Below are 22678 nucleotides of genomic sequence, written 5' to 3' on the forward strand. Positions count from 1 at the left end.
CCTGTTAGTTTGTTGTAATTCCTAGAGCAAAACAGAGAACACCATCATGTCCATACGAATCTCAGCTTTCAATAGAGTGGTACCATAATAGTTTGTTGGCCAAACCATTCAGACTCTACATACGATTTTGTGAGAATACAGATTTTCAGGATGTCTCATGGTCTGACAAACACCACTCTAGCTCTGACAACTAGATCATAATGAATCAGATTACATGGAGAGGGGGACCTGATCCTAGATCATAATGAATCAGATTACATGGAGAGGGGGGACCTGATCCTAGATCATAATGAATCAGATTACATGGAGAGGAGGACCTGATCCTAGATCATAATGAATCAGATTACATGGAGAGGGGGGACCTGATCCTAGATCATAATGAATCAGATTACATGGAGAGGAGGACCTGATCCTAGATCAGCTCTGAGACACTTCCTTTATGAATTAGGGCCCAGGAGTCACCAGGACCAACTTTAAATTGCTCTGGATAAGAGTGTTTGCTCAATTACTAAAATGTAAAATGAGTCTCCAGGACAGGCATTGACAGGACGGTCACAGCCACACGTTCACTGGTGAGGTAGGACACAAGATAACTGATAGATAGGAACAACAGTAATGATACATGGTTAGATAGGACACAAGATAACTGTTAGATAGGAACAATAGTAATGATACATGGTTAGGTAGGACACAAGATAACTGTTAGATAGGAACAACAGTAATGATACATGGTTAGGTAGGACACAAGATAACTGTTAGATAGGAACAACAGTAATGATACATGGTTAGGTAGGACACAACATAACTGTTAGATAGGAACAACAGTAATGATACATGCCCTCAATGTGAAGTGACATTAAACCATAAATACAGAGCACAAGTACCACCCTTTTTATATAAACCTTTTAAGGTAGTAAGAAAATAAACATTGACTTAATATTTCAATAAAGAAGTCTTGAATTACCAATAAATCCCCTGCTAGCAATAGCTAGCGTGACATTACAGTGCACTGATTGACGGTGCTGGTTAATTCGTCATTAACATGGCTAGCTAAGCTAGCAGACACTTGATAAACTTGCAGAAATATGCTTTAAATACACAATAAATATATACATAGTCACATTCACTATTGACTTTGTGATATATGACCCAGTGTTCCAGATACACTATAGTGTTATACAGTTTTAAACAGTTTTTATGTCCAGCAGAAGGAGACGTCCTGTCAGAATATCTCTGACTGAACAGCAGGCAGACCAACTTTCCAATAGGGGAGAAGCACTCAAAACCCTCTACTTGTTCTTTCAAGGAAAATAATACAAAAATAATGGTAAGTCTGAAGACCTCTCGTATTAACAACCTTACTACAATGGCAGAAAATATATTTTTATGAATTCGACAACACATAATGAAAGGAAACGTTATTCATATCACCCCTCTTTCTGAGGTGAATGGTTTCACCCACTACTCTCCCGGAACTGCGGTGTTCTCTGATATCCCGTTCACGAGTATCCCTGTAGGCATAAATAAACAGAATATTCCTCATTTCAATTCAAATGGGTTAAATTAAATAGTAACGTTAACTGAAATCTGGACACTGACTGTAGGCCTATAATCTAATATAATATTAACTGAAATCTGGACACTGACTGTAGTGACTGTAGGCCTATAATCTAATATAATATTAACTGAAATCTGGACACTGACTGTAGGTCTATAATCTAATAAAATATGAACTGAAATCTGGACACTGACTGTAGACCTATAATCTAATATAATATGAACTGAAATCTGGACACTGACTGTAGTGACTGTAGGCCTATAATCTAATATAATATTAACTGAAATCTGGACACTGACTGTAGGTCTATAATCTAATAAAATATGATCTGAAATCTGGATACTGACTGTAGGTCTATAATCTAATATAATATTAACTGCAGAATTATGCATTTCTTGAATTTAAATGAAACAACAAATGATAATTTAGGGGTGGATAAATATTATTTATTTCAGTATCTCTTGAGATAATGTGAATGAGAGTGTAAGGTGTTATCTTTTACAATATGATGCAAGCAGACAGTATTTTCAACCTTATCAGAAACGTGTTTCATCGTTTTCTCAGCTTTTCATTTCCTTAAAACCCTTCAGACTGATGAGATATGGACATTTTGCACAGGACCAGTCTTTCCACTGTTCTGGAGTTATTGCGTTTTCTCCCCGGTCCCTAAACTAAACGTCAATTTTACTAGTGTTAACTAGTAGATAACTAATGCATTCATTCTATCAATGTAAATTATTATTCTGGAGAGCACTACTTTATTTAGTCTATCAATGTAGAACATTATTCTGGAGAGAACTACTTTATTTAGTCTATCAATGTAAAACATCATTCTGGAGAGAACTACTTTATTTAGTCTATCAATGTAAAACATTATTCTGGAGAGAACTACTTTATTTAGTCTATCAATGTAAAACATTATTCTGGAGAGAACTACTTTATTTAGTCTATCAATGTAAAACATTATTCTGGAGAGAACTACTTTATTTAGTCTATCAATGTAAAACATTATTCTGGAGAGAACTACTTTATTTAGTCTTCTGGGGCAACAATTTATGCCAGAAGAGAAGCTGCATGTATCAAACTATAATTGACAAACAAATGGCCTACGAAATGTTGAAAATGATAAGCAGAAATGTATCTAAATTGTAGTCAGCAGGCTATACAGTCCAGTACAGAGTATCAAACCACACAGGTAGCCTACTTTTTGAATTAGATTTTTTTGACAATCAGATGAAAACTTAATATGTGAACAGCCTGAGCAGACAGCAGAAACAACAGTAAATGGGTAAGATGTGTACATGCATCAATTTAAAAACAGAATATTTGAGTACCCCGAATAAAAGCGGGATATTGGTGTGCATGTAAACGTGGTCACTGTTGTTGAAAAGTCTAGTTACAGCAGGTGTTTACTGCCATCTAGTGGAAGATACCAATAAAACACTATTGTCAGGGTGGAACAGATTGTCCATTTGTTATTTTGTAAAGGATCCATTTTGAGATGACAGAGCAGAAAACACTATATGGATATTACTGAAAAATAAAGTAAGTTTTCTGAACAATAATCTATTCTAAAGGACAGAGTATGTGAATGAATACCTGGAATGAGATATTACTAGTTAGTAGAACTGCTACTTGAGCTGAGTTGCTGATAGACAGCAGTGTTTCAGTATGATATGTTGGATAAATAATAAAGACAGACACAAATGTCAAGTTCAATATCCTTGTTCATGTCACACAGAGTCCGGGGAGTCGATTACCTATCAACTAGACTCCGTAACAAGCAGTTTTAAAAGTGGAAACTAATTAGTAGCCCTGCATGTTATAAGGTAGGCTATTTAAATTGTCATTATGGAGACACCTATTTTACAACCCTTTTTCCATAAAACATATTTACTCTCTAGAACTGAGTCGCATCAATAAATAAGGTGACAAAACACAGGAAAACTACTGTAGTGACTCTAGAGATAAGGGGACAAAACACAGGAAAACTACTTTAGGTTCTCTAGAGATAAGGGGACAAAACACAGGAAAACTACTTTAGGTTCTCTAGAGATAAGGGGACAAAACACAGGAAAACTACTTTAGGTTCTCTAGAGATAAGGGGACAAAACACAGGAAAACTACTTTAGGTTCTCTAGAGATAAGGTGACAAAACACAGGAAAACTACTGTAGTGACTCTAGATATAAGGGGACAAAACACAGGAAAACTACTTTAGGTTCTCTAGAGATAAGGGGACAAAACACAGGAAAACTACTTTAGGTTCTCTAGAGATAAGGTGACAAAACACAGGAAAACTACTTTAGGTTCTCTAGATATAAGGGGACAAAACACAGGAAAACTACTTTAGTTTCTCTAGAGATAAGGGGACAAAACACAGGAAAACTACTGTAGGTTCTCTAGAGCGCGTTAGATAAATTCCCTTGCAGGTGGTTTAAACTGCGTTATAATGTGACTTTGCTGATGGAAAACCATATCATGAGGAGGTTTCTACTCATGCTCTGTTATTGGGTCTCTGGAGTGGAAATTAGAAATGAAAGTTCTGGAACTCCAACATGTGCTTCTGTTATGAGAAAAACTCCACAATGAAACTGACATTAAATGTGGAGAATGAAACATCTGTTGGCCGTCAAGTAGCCTATTAATCTTTATGCCTATCTAGGCTACTGTAGCCTATTAATCTTTATGCCCATCTAGGCTACTGTAGCCTATTAATCTTTATGCCTACCTAGGCTACTGTAGCCTATTAATCTTTAAACCCATCTAGGCTACTGTAGCCTATTAATCTTTATGCCTATCTAGGCTACTGTAGCCTATTAATCTTTATGCCTACCTAGGCTAATGTAGCCTATTAATCTTTATGCCCATCTAGGCTACTGTAGCCTATTAATCTTTATGCCTACCTAGGCTACTGTAACCTATTAATCTTTATGCCTATCTAGGCTACTGTACCATTTAATACTATAAATATGTTGAAATGACTGGAGTCGTTGCAAATCATTTTGTGTCACTTGTGTAGCCTACCTGGAGCTGGTAAAATGATTGAATAAATAGCCTGTAACTTCAGTTTATTGTTGTTGTAGCCTTGTGTTATTATGCAACTATTAATGTCCAAGTTTAGTTAATTCAATTGGAAGTTATCAAGTGTGACCATGGTAACAGTTCTGTCTAAATGGCTGATCAGATGTTAGAATGCATTAGATTGAAGGTAACAGTTCTATCTCAATGGCTGATCAGATGTTAGAATACATTAGATTGAAGGTAACAGTTCTATCTCAATGGCTGATCAGATGTTAGAATACATTAGATTGAAGGTTACAGTTCTATCTCAATGGCTGATCAGATGTTAGAATGCATTAGATTGAAGGTAACAGTTCTATCTCAATGGCTGATCAGATGTTAGAATACATTAGATTGAAGGTAACAGTTCTATCTCAATGGCTGATCAGATGTTAGAATGCATTAGATTGAAGGTAACAGTTCTATCTCAATGGCTGATCAGATGTTAGAATACATTAGATTGAAGGTAACAGTTCTATCTCAATGGCTGATCAGATGTTAGAATGCATTAGATTGAAGATAACAGTTCTGTCTCAATGGCTGGACAGATGTTAGAATGCATTAGATTGAAGGTAACAGTTATATCTCAATGGCTGATCAGATGTTAGAATGCATTAGATTGAAGGTAACAGTCAGATTAGGCTACAGGTAATAAAACACTGGCTGTTGTTGACAAGCATCGACCTGTTCAGTTCATTACCATAGTATTAATATTAGCTTCATAGACCTGTTCAGATCATTACCATAGTATTAATATTAGCTTCATTGACCTGTTCAGTTCATTACCATAGTATTAATATTAGATTCATCGACCTGTTCAGTTCATTACCATAGTATTAATATTAGATTCATCGACCTGTTCAGTTCATTACCATAGTATTAATATTAGATTCATCGACCTGTTCAGTTCATTACCATAGTATTAATGTTAGCTTCATAGACCTGTTCAGTTCATTACCATAGTATCAATATTAGATAGACCTGTTCAGTTCATTACCATAGTATTAATATTAGATGCATAGACCTGTTCAGTTCATTACCATAGTATTAATATTAGATTCATAGACCTGTTCAGTTCATTACCATAGTATTAATATTAGATGCATAGACCTGTTCAGTTCATTACCATAGTATTAATATTAGATTCATGGACCTGTTCAGTTCATTACCATAGTATTAATATTAGATTCATAGACCTGTTCAGTTCATTACCATAGTATTAATATTAGATGCATAGACCTGTTCAGTTCATTACCATAGTATTAATATTAGATTCATAGACCTGTTCAGTTCATTACCATAGTATTAATATTAGATAGACCTGTTCAGTTCATTACCATAGTATTAATAGTAGATAGACCTGTTCAGTTCATTACCATAGTAATAATATTAGATTCATAGACCTGTTCAGTTCATTACCATAGTATTAATATTAGATAGACCTGTTCAGTTCATTACCATAGTATTAATATTAGATTCATAGACCTGTTCAGTTCATTACCATAGTATTAATATTAGATAGACCTGTTCAGTTCATTACCATAGTATTAATATTAGATTCATAGACCTGTTCAGTTCATTACCATAGTATTAATATTAGATAGACCTGTTCAGTTCATAACCATAGTATTAATATTAGATTTATAGACCTGTCCAGTTCATAACCATAGTATTAATATTATATTTATAGACCTGTTCAGTTCATTACCATAGTATTAATATTAGATTCATAGACCTGTTCAGTTCATTACCATAGTATTAATATTAGATAGACCTGTTCAGTTCATTACCATAGTATTAATATTAGATAGACCTGTTCAGTTCATTACCATAGTATTAATATTAGATAGACCTGTTCAGTTCATTACCATAGTATTAATATTAGATAGACCTGTTCAGTTCATTACCATAGTATTAATATTAGATAGACCTGTTCAGTTCATTACCATAGTATTAATATTAGATAGACCTGTTCAGTTCATTACCATAGTATTAATATTAGATTCATAGACCTGTTAAGTTCATTACCATAGTATTAATATTAGATTCATAGACCTGTTCAGTTCATTACCATAGTATTAATATTAGATAGACCTGTTCAGTTCATTACCATAGTATTAATATTAGATAGACCTGTTCAGTTCATAACCATAGTATTAATATTAGATAGACCTGTTCAGTTCATTACCATAGTATTAATATTAGATAGACCTGTTCAGTTCATTACCATAGTATTAATATTAGATTCATCGACCTGTTCAGTTCATTACCATAGTATTAATATTAGATTCATCGACCTGTTCAGTTCATTACCATAGTATTAATATTAGATTCATCGACCTGTTCAGTTCATTACCATAGTATTAATGTTAGCTTCATAGACCTGTTCAGTTCATTACCATAGTATTAATATTAGATTCATAGACCTGTTCAGTTCATTACCATAGTATTAATATTAGATGCATAGACCTGTTCAGTTCATTACCATAGTATTAATATTAGATTCATAGACCTGTTCAGTTCATTACCATAGTATTAATATTAGATTCATAGACCTGTTCAGTTCATTACCATAGTATTAATATTAGATAGACCTGTTCAGTTCATTACCATAGTATTAATATTAGATTCATAGACCTGTTCAGTTCATTACCATAGTATTAATATTAGATAGACCTGTTCAGTTCATTACCATAGTATTAATAATAGATAGACCTGTTCAGTTCATTACCATAGTATTAATATTAGATAGACCTGTTCAGTTCATTACCATAGTATTAATATTAGATTCATAGACCTGTTCAGTTCATTACCATAGTATTAATATTAGATAGACCAATTCAGTTCATAACCATAGTATTAATATTAGATTTATAGACCTGTTCAGTTCATAACCATAGTATTAATATTAGATTTATAGACCTGTTCAGTTCATTACCATAGTATTAATATTAGATTCATAGACCTGTTCAGTTCATTACCATAGTATTAATATTAGATAGACCTGTTCAGTTCATTACCATAGTATTAATATTAGATAGACCTGTTCAGTTCATTACCATAGTATTAATATTAGATAGACCTGTTCAGTTCATTACCATAGTATTAATATTAGATAGACCTGTTCAGTTCATTACCATAGTATTAATATTAGATTCATAGACCTGTTCAGTTCATTACCATAGTATTAATATTAGATAGACCTGTTCAGTTCATTACCATAGTATTAATATTAGATTCATAGACCTGTTCAGTTCATTACCATAGTATTAATATTAGATAGACCTGTTCAGTTCATAACCATAGTATTAATATTAGATAGACCTGTTCAGTTCATTACCATAGTATTAATATTAGATAGACCTGTTCAGTTCATTACCATAGTAATAATATTAGATTCATAGACCTGTTCAGTTCATTACCATAGTATTAATATTAGATAGACCTGTTCAGTTCATTACCATAGTATTAATATTAGATTCATAGACCTGTTCAGTTCATTACCATAGTATTAATATTAGATTCATAGACCTGTTCAGTTTATAACCATAGTATTAATAATAGATTTATAGACCTGTTCAGTTCATTACCATAGTATTAATATCAGATTCATAGACCTGTTCAGTTCATTACCATAGTATTAATATTAGATAGACCTGTTCAGTTCATTACCATAGTATTAATATTAGATAGACCTGTTCAGTTCATTACCATAGTATTAATATTAGATTCATAGACCTGTTCAGTTCATTACCATAGTATTAATATTAGATTCATAGACCTGTTCAGTTCATAACCATAGTATTAATAATAGATTTATAGACCTGTTCAGTTCATAACCATAGTATTAATATTAGATAGACCTGTTCAGTTCATTACCATAGTATTAATATTAGATTCATAGACCTGTTCAGTTCATTACCATAGTATTAATATTAGATAGACCTGTTCAGTTCATTACCATAGTATTAATATTAGATTCATAGACCTGTTCAGTTCATTACCATAGTATTAATATTAGATAGACCTGTTCAGTTCATTACCATAGTATTGATATTAGATAGACCTGTTCAGTTCATTACCATAGTATTAATATTAGATTCATAGACCTGTTCAGTTCATTACCATAGTATTAATATTAGATTCATCGACCTGTTCAGTTCATTACCATAGTATTAATATTAGATAGACCTGTTCAGTTCATTACCATAGTATTAATATTAGATAGACCTGTTCAGTTCATTACCATAGTATTAATATTAGATAGACCTGTTCAGTTCATTACCATAGTATTAATATTAGATTCATAGACCTGTTCAGTTCATTACCATAGTATTAATATTAGATTCATAGACCTGTTCAGTTCATTACCATAGTATTAATATTAGATAGACCTGTTCAGTTCATTACCATAGTATTAATATTAGATTCATAGACCTGTTCAGTTCATTACCATAGTATTAATATTAGATAGACCTGTTCAGTTCATTACCATAGTATTGATATTAGATAGACCTGTTCAGTTCATTACCATAGTATTAATATTAGATTCATAGACCTGTTCAGTTCATTACCATAGTATTAATATTAGATAGACCTGTTCAGTTCATTACCATAGTATTAATATTAGATAGACCTGTTCAGTTCATTACCATAGTATTAATATTAGATAGACCTGTTCAGTTCATTACCATAGTATTAATATTAGATAGACCTGTTCAGTTCATTACCATAGTATTAATATTAGATAGACCTGTTCAGTTCATTACCATAGTATTGATATTAGATAGACCTGTTCAGTTCATTACCATAGTATTAATATTAGATTCATAGACCTGTTCAGTTCATTACCATAGTATTAATATTAGATTCATAGACCTGTTCAGTTCATTACCATAGTATTAATATTAGATAGACCTGTTCAGTTCATTACCATAGTATTAATATTAGATAGACCTGTTCAGTTCATTACCATAGTATTAATATTAGATTCATAGACCTGTTCAGTTCATTACCATAGTATTAATATTAGATTCATAGACCTGTTCATTTCATTACCATAGTATTAATATTAGATAGACCTGTTCAGTTCATTACCATAGTATTAATATTAGATAGACCAGTTCAGTTCATTACCATAGTATTAATATTAGATAGACCTGTTCAGTTCATTACCATAGTATTAATATTAGATAGACCTGTTCAGTTCATTACCATAGTATTAATATTAGATGCATAGACCTGTTCAGTTCATTACCATAGTATTAATATTAGATAGACCTGTTCAGTTCATAACCATAGTATTAATATTAGATTTATAGACCTGTTCAGTTCATAACCATAGTATTAATATTAGATAGACCTGTTCAGTTCATTACCATAGTATTAATATTAGATAGACCTGTTCAGTTCATTACCATAGTATTAATATTAGATAGACCTGTTCAGTTCATTACCATAGTATTAATATTAGATTCATAGACCTGTTCAGTTCATAACCATAGTATTAATATTAGATTCATAGACCTGTTCAGTTCATTACCATAGTATTAATATTAGATTCATAGACCTGTTCAGGTCATTACCATAGTATTAATATTAGATAAACCTGTTCAGTTCATTACCATAGTATTAATATTAGATAGACCTGTTCAGTTCATTACCATAGTATTAATATTAGATAGACCTGTTCAGTTCATTACCATAGTATTAATATTAGATAGACCTGTTCAGTTCATTACCATAGTATTAATATTAGATAGACCTGTTCAGTTCATTACCATAGTATTAATATTAGATGCATAGACCTGTTCAGTTCATTACCATAGTATTAATATTAGATAGACCTGTTCAGTTCATAACCATAGTATTAATATTAGATAGACCTGTTCAGTTCATTACCATAGTATTAATATTAGATTCATAGACCTGTTCAGTTCATAACCATAGTATTAATATTAGATTCATAGACCTGTTCAGTTCATTACCATATTATTAATATTAGATAAACCTGTTCAGTTCATTACCATAGTATTAATATTAGATAGACCTGTTCAGTTCATTACCATAGTAATAATATTAGATTCATAGACCTGTTCAGTTCATAACCATAGTATTAATATTAGATTCATAGACCTGTTCAGTTCATTACCATAGTATTAATATTAGATAGACCTGTTCAGTTCATTACCATAGTATTAATATTAGATAGACCTGTTCAGTTCATTACCATAGTATTAATATTAGATTGACCTGTTCAGTTCATTACCATAGTATTAATATTAGATTCATAGACCTGTTCAGTTCATTACCATAGTATTAATATTAGATAGACCTGTTCAGTTCATTACCATAGTATTAATATTAGATTCATAGACCTGTTCAGTTTATAACCATAGTATTAATATTAGATTCATAGACCTGTTCAGTTCATAACCATAGTATTAATATTAGATAGACCTGTTCAGTTCATTACCATAGTATTAATATTAGATTCATAGACCTGTTCAGTTTATAACCATAGTATTAATATTAGATTCATAGACCTGTTCAGTTCATAACCATAGTATTAATATTAGATAGACCTGTTCAGTTCATTACCATAGCATTAATATTAGATTCATAGACCTGTTCAGTTCATTACCATAGTATTAATATTAGATTCATAGACCTGTTCAGTTCATTACCATAGTATTAATATTAGATTCATCGACCTGTTCAGTTCATTACCATAGTATTAATATTAGATAGACCTGTTCAGTTCATTACCATAGTATTAATATTAGATAGACCTGTTCAGTTCAATACCATAGTATTAATATTAGATAGACCTGTTCAGTTCATTACCATAGTATTAATATTAGATAGACCTGTTCAGTTCATTACCATAGTATTAATATTAGATAGACCTGTTCAGTTCATTACCATAGTATTAATAGTAGATAGACCTGTTCAGTTCATTACCATAGTATTAATATTAGATAGACCTGTTCAGTTCATTACCATAGTATTAATATTAGATAGACCTGTTCAGTTCATTACCATAGTATTAATATTAGATAGACCTGTTCAGTTCATTACCATAGTATTAATATTAGATTCATAGACCTGTTCAGTTCATTACCATAGTATTAATATTAGATTCATAGACCTGTTCAGTTTATAACCATAGTATTAATATTAGATTTATAGACCTGTTCAGTTCATAACCATAGTATTAATATTAGATAGACCTGTTCAGTTCATTACCATAGTATTAATATTAGATTCATAGACCTGTTCAGTTCATTACCATAGTATTAATATTAGATTCATCGACCTGTTCAGTTCATTACCATAGTATTAATATTAGATAGACCTGTTCAGTTCATTACCATAGTATTAATATTAGATAGACCTGTTCAGTTCATTACCATAGTATTAATATTAGATAGACCTGTTCAGGTCATTACCATAGTATTAATATTAGATAGACCTGTTCAGTTCATTACCATAGTATTAATATTAGATAGACCTGTTCAGTTCATTACCATAGTATTAATATTAGATTCATAGACCTGTTCAGTTCATTACCATAGTATTAATATTAGATAGACCTGTTCAGTTCATTACCATAGTATTAATATTAGATTCATAGACCTGTTCAGTTCATTACCATAGTATTAATATTAGATTCATAGACCTGTTCAGTTCATTACCATAGTATTAATATTAGATTCATAGACCTGTTCAGTTCATTACCATAGTATTAATATTAGATAGACCTGTTCAGTTCATTACCATAGTATTAATATTAGATAGACCTGTTCAGTTCATTACCATAGTATTAATATTAGATAGACCTGTTCAGTTCATAACCATAGTATTAATATTAGATAGACCTGTTCAGTTCATAACCATAGTATTAATATTAGATGCATAGACCTGTTCAGTTCATTACCATAGTATTAATATTAGATAGACCTGTTCAGTTCATAACCATAGTATTAATATTAGATTTATAGACCTGTTCAGTTCATAACCATAGTATTAATATTAGATAGACCTGTTCAGTTCATTACCATAGTATTAATATTAGATAGACCTGTTCAGTTCATTACCATAGTATTAATATTAGATAGACCTGTTCAGTTCATAACCATAGTATTAATATTAGATAGACCTGTTCAGTTCATTACCATAGTATTAATATTAGATTCATAGACCTGTTCAGTTCATAACCATAGTATTAATATTAGATAGACCTGTTCAGTTCATTACCATAGTATTAATATTAGATAGACCTGTTCAGTTCATAACCATAGTATTAATATTAGATTCATAGACCTGTTCAGTTCATTACCATATTATTAATATTAGATAAACCTGTTCAGTTCATTACCATAGTATTAATATTAGATAGACCTGTTCAGTTCATTACCATAGTAATAATATTAGATTCATAGACCTGTTCAGTTCATAACCATAGTATTAATATTAGATTCATAGACCTGTTCAGTTCATTACCATAGTATTAATATTAGATAGACCTGTTCAGTTCATTACCATAGTATTAATATTAGATAGACCTGTTCAGTTCATTACCATAGTATTAATATTAGATTGACCTGTTCAGTTCATTACCATAGTATTAATATTAGATTCATCGACCTGTTCAGTTCATTACCATAGTATTAATATTAGATAGACCTGTTCAGTTCATTACCATAGTATTAATATTAGATAGACCTGTTCAGTTCAATACCATAGTATTAATATTAGATAGACCTGTTCAGTTCATTACCATAGTATTAATATTAGATAGACCTGTTCAGTTCATTACCATAGTATTAATATTAGATAGACCTGTTCAGTTCATTACCATAGTATTAATAGTAGATAGACCTGTTCAGTTCATTACCATAGTATTAATATTAGATAGACCTGTTCAGTTCATTACCATAGTATTAATATTAGATAGACCTGTTCAGTTCATTACCATAGTATTAATATTAGATAGACCTGTTCAGTTCATTACCATAGTATTAATATTAGATTCATAGACCTGTTCAGTTCATTACCATAGTATTAATATTAGATTCATAGACCTGTTCAGTTTATAACCATAGTATTAATATTAGATTTATAGACCTGTTCAGTTCATAACCATAGTATTAATATTAGATAGACCTGTTCAGTTCATTACCATAGTATTAATATTAGATTCATAGACCTGTTCAGTTCATTACCATAGTATTAATATTAGATTCATCGACCTGTTCAGTTCATTACCATAGTATTAATATTAGATAGACCTGTTCAGTTCATTACCATAGTATTAATATTAGATAGACCTGTTCAGTTCATTACCATAGTATTAATATTAGATAGACCTGTTCAGGTCATTACCATAGTATTAATATTAGATAGACCTGTTCAGTTCATTACCATAGTATTAATATTAGATAGACCTGTTCAGTTCATTACCATAGTATTAATATTAGATTCATAGACCTGTTCAGTTCATTACCATAGTATTAATATTAGATAGACCTGTTCAGTTCATTACCATAGTATTAATATTAGATTCATAGACCTGTTCAGTTCATTACCATAGTATTAATATTAGATTCATAGACCTGTTCAGTTCATTACCATAGTATTAATATTAGATTCATAGACCTGTTCAGTTCATTACCATAGTATTAATATTAGATAGACCTGTTCAGTTCATTACCATAGTATTAATATTAGATAGACCTGTTCAGTTCATTACCATAGTATTAATATTAGATAGACCTGTTCAGTTCATAACCATAGTATTAATATTAGATAGACCTGTTCAGTTCATAACCATAGTATTAATATTAGATGCATAGACCTGTTCAGTTCATTACCATAGTATTAATATTAGATAGACCTGTTCAGTTCATAACCATAGTATTAATATTAGATGCATAGACCTGTTCAGTTCATTACCATAGTATTAATATTAGATAGACCTGTTCAGTTCATAACCATAGTATTAATATTAGATGCATAGACCTGTTCAGTTCATTACCATAGTATTAATATTAGATAGACCTGTTCAGTTCATTACCATAGTATTAATATTAGATAGACCTGTTCAGTTCATAACCATAGTATTAATATTAGATAGACCTGTTCAGTTCATTACCATAGTATTAATATTAGATTCATAGACCTGTTCAGTTCATAACCATAGTATTAATATTAGATAGACCTGTTCAGTTCATTACCATAGTATTAATATTAGATAGACCTGTTCAGTTCATAACCATAGTATTAATATTAGATTCATAGACCTGTTCAGTTCATTACCATATTATTAATATTAGATAAACCTGTTCAGTTCATTACCATAGTATTAATATTAGATAGACCTGTTCAGTTCATTACCATAGTAATAATATTAGATTCATAGACCTGTTCAGTTCATAACCATAGTATTAATATTAGATTCATAGACCTGTTCAGTTCATTACCATAGTATTAATATTAGATAGACCTGTTCAGTTCATTACCATAGTATTAATATTAGATAGACCTGTTCAGTTCATTACCATAGTATTAATATTAGATTGACCTGTTCAGTTCATTACCATAGTATTAATATTAGATTCATAGACCTGTTCAGTTCATTACCATAGTATTAATATTAGATAGACCTGTTCAGTTCCTTACCATAGTATTAATATTAGATTCATAGACCTGTTCAGTTTATAACCATAGTATTAATATTAGATTCATAGACCTGTTCAGTTCATTACCATAGTATTAATATTAGATAGACCTGTTCAGTTCATTACCATAGTATTAATATTAGATTCATAGACCTGTTCAGTTTATAACCATAGTATTAATATTAGATTCATAGACCTGTTCAGTTCATAACCATAGTATTAATATTAGATAGACCTGTTCAGTTCATTACCATAGTATTAATATTAGATTCATAGACCTGTTCAGTTCATTACCATAGTATTAATATTAGATTCATAGACCTGTTCAGTTCATTACCATAGTATTAATATTAGATTCATCGACCTGTTCAGTTCATTACCATAGTATTAATATTAGATAGACCTGTTCAGTTCATTACCATAGTATTAATATTAGATAGACCTGTTCAGTTCATTACCATAGTATTAATATTAGATAGACCTGTTCAGTTCATTACCATAGTATTAATATTAGATAGACCTGTTCAGTTCATTACCATAGTATTAATATTAGATAGACCTGTTCAGTTCATTACCATAGTATTAATAGTAGATAGACCTGTTCAGTTCATTACCATAGTATTAATATTAGATAGACCTGTTCAGTTCATTACCATAGTATTAATATTAGATAGACCTGTTCAGTTCATTACCATAGTATTAATAGTAGATAGACCTGTTCAGTTCATTACCATAGTATTAATATTAGATAGACCTGTTCAGTTCATTACCATAGTATTAATATTAGATAGACCTGTTCAGTTCATAACCATAGTATTAATATTAGATAGACCTGTTCAGTTCATTACCATAGTATTAATATTAGATAGACCTGTTCAGTTCATTACCATAGTATTAATATTAGATAGACCTGTTCAGTTCATTACCATAGTATAAATATTAGATAGACCTGTTCAGTTCATTACCATAGTATTAATATTAGATTCATCGACCTGTTCAGTTCATTACCATAGTATTAATATTAGATTCATCGACCTGTTCAGTTCATTACCATAGTACTAATATTAGATTCATCGACCTGTTCAGTTCATTACCATAGTATTAATGTTAGCTTCATAGACCTGTTCAGTTCATTACCATAGTATTAATATTAGATTCATAGACCTGTTCAGTTCATTACCATAGTATTAATATTAGATGCATAGACCTGTTCAGTTCATTACCATAGTATTAATATTAGATTCATAGACCTGTTCAGTTCATTACCATAGTATTAATATTAGATTCATAGACCTGTTCAGTTCATTACCATAGTATTAATATTAGATTCATAGACCTGTTCAGTTCATTACCATAGTATTAATATTAGATTCATAGACCTGTTCAGTTCATTACCATAGTATTAATATTAGATAGACCTGTTCAGTTCATTACCATAGTATTAATATTAGATAGACCTGTTCAGTTCATTACCATAGTATTAATATTAGATAGACCTGTTCAGTTCATTACCATAGTATTAATATTAGATAGACCTGTTCAGTTCATAACCATAGTATTAATATTAGATAGACCTGTTCAGTTCATTACCATAGTATTAATATTAGATAGACCTGTTCAGTTCATTACCATAGTATTAATATTAGATAGACCTGTTCAGTTCATTACCATAGTATTAATATTAGATAGACCTGTTCAGTTCATTACCATAGTATTAATATTAGATTCATAGACCTGTTCAGTTCATTACCATAGTATTAATATTAGATTCATAGACCTGTTCAGTTCATTACCATAGTATTAATATTAGATAGACCTGTTCAGTTCATTACCATAGTATTAATATTAGATAGACCTGTTCAGTTCATAACCATAGTATTAATATTAGATAGACCTGTTCAGTTCATTACCATAGTATTAATATTAGATTCATAGACCTGTTCAGTTCATTACCATAGTATTAATATTAGATAGACCTGTTCAATTCATTACCATAGTATTAATATTAGATTCATAGACCTGTTCAGTTTAAAACCATAGTATTAATATTAGATTCATAGACCTGTTCAGTTCATAACCATAGTATTAATATTAGATAGACCTGTTCAGTTCATAACCATAGTATTAATATTAGATTCATAGACCTGTTCAGTTCATAACCATAGTATTAATATTAGATAGACCTGTTCAGTTCATTACCATAGTATTAATATTAGATTCATAGACCTGTTCAGTTCATTACCATAGTATTAATATTAGATTCATAGACCTGTTCAGTTCATTACCATAGTATTAATATTAGATTCATCGACCTGTTCAGTTCATTACCATAGTATTAATATTAGATAGACCTGTTCAGTTCATTACCATAGTATTAATATTAGATAGACCTGTTCAGTTCATTACCATAGTATTAATATTAGATAGACCTGTTCAGTTCATTACCATAGTATTAATATTAGATTCATAGATCTGTTCAGTTCATTACCATAGTATTAATATTAGATTCATAGACCTGTTCAGTTCATTACCATAGTATTAATATTAGATTCATAGACCTGTTCAGTTCATTACCATAGTATTAATATTAGATTCATAGACCTGTTCAGTTCATTACCATAGTATTAATATTAGATAGACCTGTTCAGTTCATTACCATAGTATTAATATTAGATAGACCTGTTCAGTTCATTACCATAGTATTAATATTAGATAGACCTGTTCAGTTCATTACCATAGTATTAATATTAGATAGACCTGTTCAGTTCATAACCATAGTATTAATATTAGATAGACCTGTTCAGTTCATTACCATAGTATTAATATTAGATAGACCTGTTCAGTTCATTACCATAGTATTAATATTAGATAGACCTGTTCAGTTCATTACCATAGTATTAATATTAGATAGACCTGTTCAGTTCATTACCATAGTATTAATATTAGATTCATAGACCTGTTCAGTTCATTACCATAGTATTAATATTAGATTCATAGACCTGTTCAGTTCATTACCATAGTATTAATATTAGATAGACCTGTTCAGTTCATTACCATAGTATTAATATTAGATAGACCTGTTCAGTTCATTACCATAGTATTAATATTAGATAGACCTGTTCAGTTCATTACCATAGTATTAATATTAGATTCATAGACCTGTTCAGTTCATTACCATAGTATTAATATTAGATTCATAGACCTGTTCAGTTCATTACCATAGTATTAATATTAGATAGACCTGTTCAGTTCATTACCATAGTATTAATATTAGATAGACCTGTTCAGTTCATAACCATAGTATTAATATTAGATAGACCTGTTCAGTTCATTACCATAGTATTAATATTAGATTCATAGACCTGTTCAGTTTATAACCATAGTATTAATATTAGATTCATAGACCTGTTCAGTTCATAACCATAGTATTAATATTAGATAGACCTGTTCAGTTCATTACCATAGCATTAATATTAGATTCATAGACCTGTTCAGTTCATTACCATAGTATTAATATTAGATTCATAGACCTGTTCAGTTCATTACCATAGTATTAATATTAGATTCATCGACCTGTTCAGTTCATTACCATAGTATTAATATTAGATAGACCTGTTCAGTTCATTACCATAGTATTAATATTAGATAGACCTGTTCAGTTCAATACCATAGTATTAATATTAGATAGACCTGTTCAGTTCATTACCATAGTATTAATATTAGATAGACCTGTTCAGTTCATTACCATAGTATTAATATTAGATAGACCTGTTCAGTTCATTACCATAGTATTAATAGTAGATAGACCTGTTCAGTTCATTACCATAGTATTAATATTAGATAGACCTGTTCAGTTCATTACCATAGTATTAATATTAGATAGACCTGTTCAGTTCATTACCATAGTATTAATATTAGATAGACCTGTTCAGTTCATTACCATAGTATTAATATTAGATTCATAGACCTGTTCAGTTCATTACCATAGTATTAATATTAGATTCATAGACCTGTTCAGTTTATAACCATAGTATTAATATTAGATTTATAGACCTGTTCAGTTCATAACCATAGTATTAATATTAGATAGACCTGTTCAGTTCATTACCATAGTATTAATATTAGATTCATAGACCTGTTCAGTTCATTACCATAGTATTAATATTAGATTCATCGACCTGTTCAGTTCATTACCATAGTATTAATATTAGATAGACCTGTTCAGTTCATTACCATAGTATTAATATTAGATAGACCTGTTCAGTTCATTACCATAGTATTAATATTAGATAGACCTGTTCAGGTCATTACCATAGTATTAATATTAGATAGACCTGTTCAGTTCATTACCATAGTATTAATATTAGATAGACCTGTTCAGTTCATTACCATAGTATTAATATTAGATTCATAGACCTGTTCAGTTCATTACCATAGTATTAATATTAGATAGACCTGTTCAGTTCATTACCATAGTATTAATATTAGATTCATAGACCTGTTCAGTTCATTACCATAGTATTAATATTAGATTCATAGACCTGTTCAGTTCATTACCATAGTATTAATATTAGATTCATAGACCTGTTCAGTTCATTACCATAGTATTAATATTAGATAGACCTGTTCAGTTCATTACCATAGTATTAATATTAGATAGACCTGTTCAGTTCATTACCATAGTATTAATATTAGATAGACCTGTTCAGTTCATAACCATAGTATTAATATTAGATAGACCTGTTCAGTTCATAACCATAGTATTAATATTAGATGCATAGACCTGTTCAGTTCATTACCATAGTATTAATATTAGATAGACCTGTTCAGTTCATAACCATAGTATTAATATTAGATTTATAGACCTGTTCAGTTCATAACCATAGTATTAATATTAGATAGACCTGTTCAGTTCATTACCATAGTATTAATATTAGATAGACCTGTTCAGTTCATTACCATAGTATTAATATTAGATAGACCTGTTCAGTTCATAACCATAGTATTAATATTAGATAGACCTGTTCAGTTCATTACCATAGTATTAATATTAGATTCATAGACCTGTTCAGTTCATAACCATAGTATTAATATTAGATAGACCTGTTCAGTTCATTACCATAGTATTAATATTAGATAGACCTGTTCAGTTCATAACCATAGTATTAATATTAGATTCATAGACCTGTTCAGTTCATTACCATATTATTAATATTAGATAAACCTGTTCAGTTCATTACCATAGTATTAATATTAGATAGACCTGTTCAGTTCATTACCATAGTAATAATATTAGATTCATAGACCTGTTCAGTTCATAACCATAGTATTAATATTAGATTCATAGACCTGTTCAGTTCATTACCATAGTATTAATATTAGATAGACCTGTTCAGTTCATTACCATAGTATTAATATTAGATAGACCTGTTCAGTTCATTACCATAGTATTAATATTAGATTGACCTGTTCAGTTCATTACCATAGTATTAATATTAGATTCATCGACCTGTTCAGTTCATTACCATAGTATTAATATTAGATAGACCTGTTCAGTTCATTACCATAGTATTAATATTAGATAGACCTGTTCAGTTCAATACCATAGTATTAATATTAGATAGACCTGTTCAGTTCATTACCATAGTATTAATATTAGATAGACCTGTTCAGTTCATTACCATAGTATTAATATTAGATAGACCTGTTCAGTTCATTACCATAGTATTAATAGTAGATAGACCTGTTCAGTTCATTACCATAGTATTAATATTAGATAGACCTGTTCAGTTCATTACCATAGTATTAATATTAGATAGACCTGTTCAGTTCATTACCATAGTATTAATATTAGATAGACCTGTTCAGTTCATTACCATAGTATTAATATTAGATTCATAGACCTGTTCAGTTCATTACCATAGTATTAATATTAGATTCATAGACCTGTTCAGTTTATAACCATAGTATTAATATTAGATTTATAGACCTGTTCAGTTCATAACCATAGTATTAATATTAGATAGACCTGTTCAGTTCATTACCATAGTATTAATATTAGATTCATAGACCTGTTCAGTTCATTACCATAGTATTAATATTAGATTCATCGACCTGTTCAGTTCATTACCATAGTATTAATATTAGATAGACCTGTTCAGTTCATTACCATAGTATTAATATTAGATAGACCTGTTCAGTTCATTACCATAGTATTAATATTAGATAGACCTGTTCAGGTCATTACCATAGTATTAATATTAGATAGACCTGTTCAGTTCATTACCATAGTATTAATATTAGATAGACCTGTTCAGTTCATTACCATAGTATTAATATTAGATTCATAGACCTGTTCAGTTCATTACCATAGTATTAATATTAGATAGACCTGTTCAGTTCATTACCATAGTATTAATATTAGATTCATAGACCTGTTCAGTTCATTACCATAGTATTAATATTAGATTCATAGACCTGTTCAGTTCATTACCATAGTATTAATATTAGATTCATAGACCTGTTCAGTTCATTACCATAGTATTAATATTAGATAGACCTGTTCAGTTCATTACCATAGTATTAATATTAGATAGACCTGTTCAGTTCATTACCATAGTATTAATATTAGATAGACCTGTTCAGTTCATAACCATAGTATTAATATTAGATAGACCTGTTCAGTTCATAACCATAGTATTAATATTAGATGCATAGACCTGTTCAGTTCATTACCATAGTATTAATATTAGATAGACCTGTTCAGTTCATAACCATAGTATTAATATTAGATTTATAGACCTGTTCAGTTCATAACCATAGTATTAATATTAGATAGACCTGTTCAGTTCATTACCATAGTATTAATATTAGATAGACCTGTTCAGTTCATTACCATAGTATTAATATTAGATAGACCTGTTCAGTTCATAACCATAGTATTAATATTAGATAGACCTGTTCAGTTCATTACCATAGTATTAATATTAGATTCATAGACCTGTTCAGTTCATAACCATAGTATTAATATTAGATAGACCTGTTCAGTTCATTACCATAGTATTAATATTAGATAGACCTGTTCAGTTCATAACCATAGTATTAATATTAGATTCATAGACCTGTTCAGTTCATTACCATATTATTAATATTAGATAAACCTGTTCAGTTCATTACCATAGTATTAATATTAGATAGACCTGTTCAGTTCATTACCATAGTAATAATATTAGATTCATAGACCTGTTCAGTTCATAACCATAGTATTAATATTAGATTCATAGACCTGTTCAGTTCATTACCATAGTATTAATATTAGATAGACCTGTTCAGTTCATTACCATAGTATTAATATTAGATAGACCTGTTCAGTTCAT

The 22678-nt window shown here is 30.0% G+C and overlaps 1 protein-coding gene across 1 annotated transcript in view; it reads left to right on the top strand.

Annotated features, from left to right (window-relative positions):
* The first annotated feature begins 1405 nt into the window (after positions 1–1405).
* LOC145876258 (NLR family CARD domain-containing protein 3-like) overlaps positions 1406–22678 on the top strand; it is a 123638-nt gene continuing 102365 nt past the window's right edge. Inside the window, exon 1 of the mRNA XM_082972055.1 lies at positions 1406–1505. Within this exon, the coding sequence (XP_082828181.1) occupies positions 1406–1505 (100 nt within the window). The remainder of the gene's footprint in view (positions 1506–22678) is intronic.

This window comes from Salmo salar, unplaced genomic scaffold, assembly GCF_965601325.2.
Source record: "Salmo salar unplaced genomic scaffold, fSalSal1 ptg000536l, whole genome shotgun sequence".
NCBI lineage: Eukaryota > Metazoa > Chordata > Actinopteri > Salmoniformes > Salmonidae > Salmo > Salmo salar.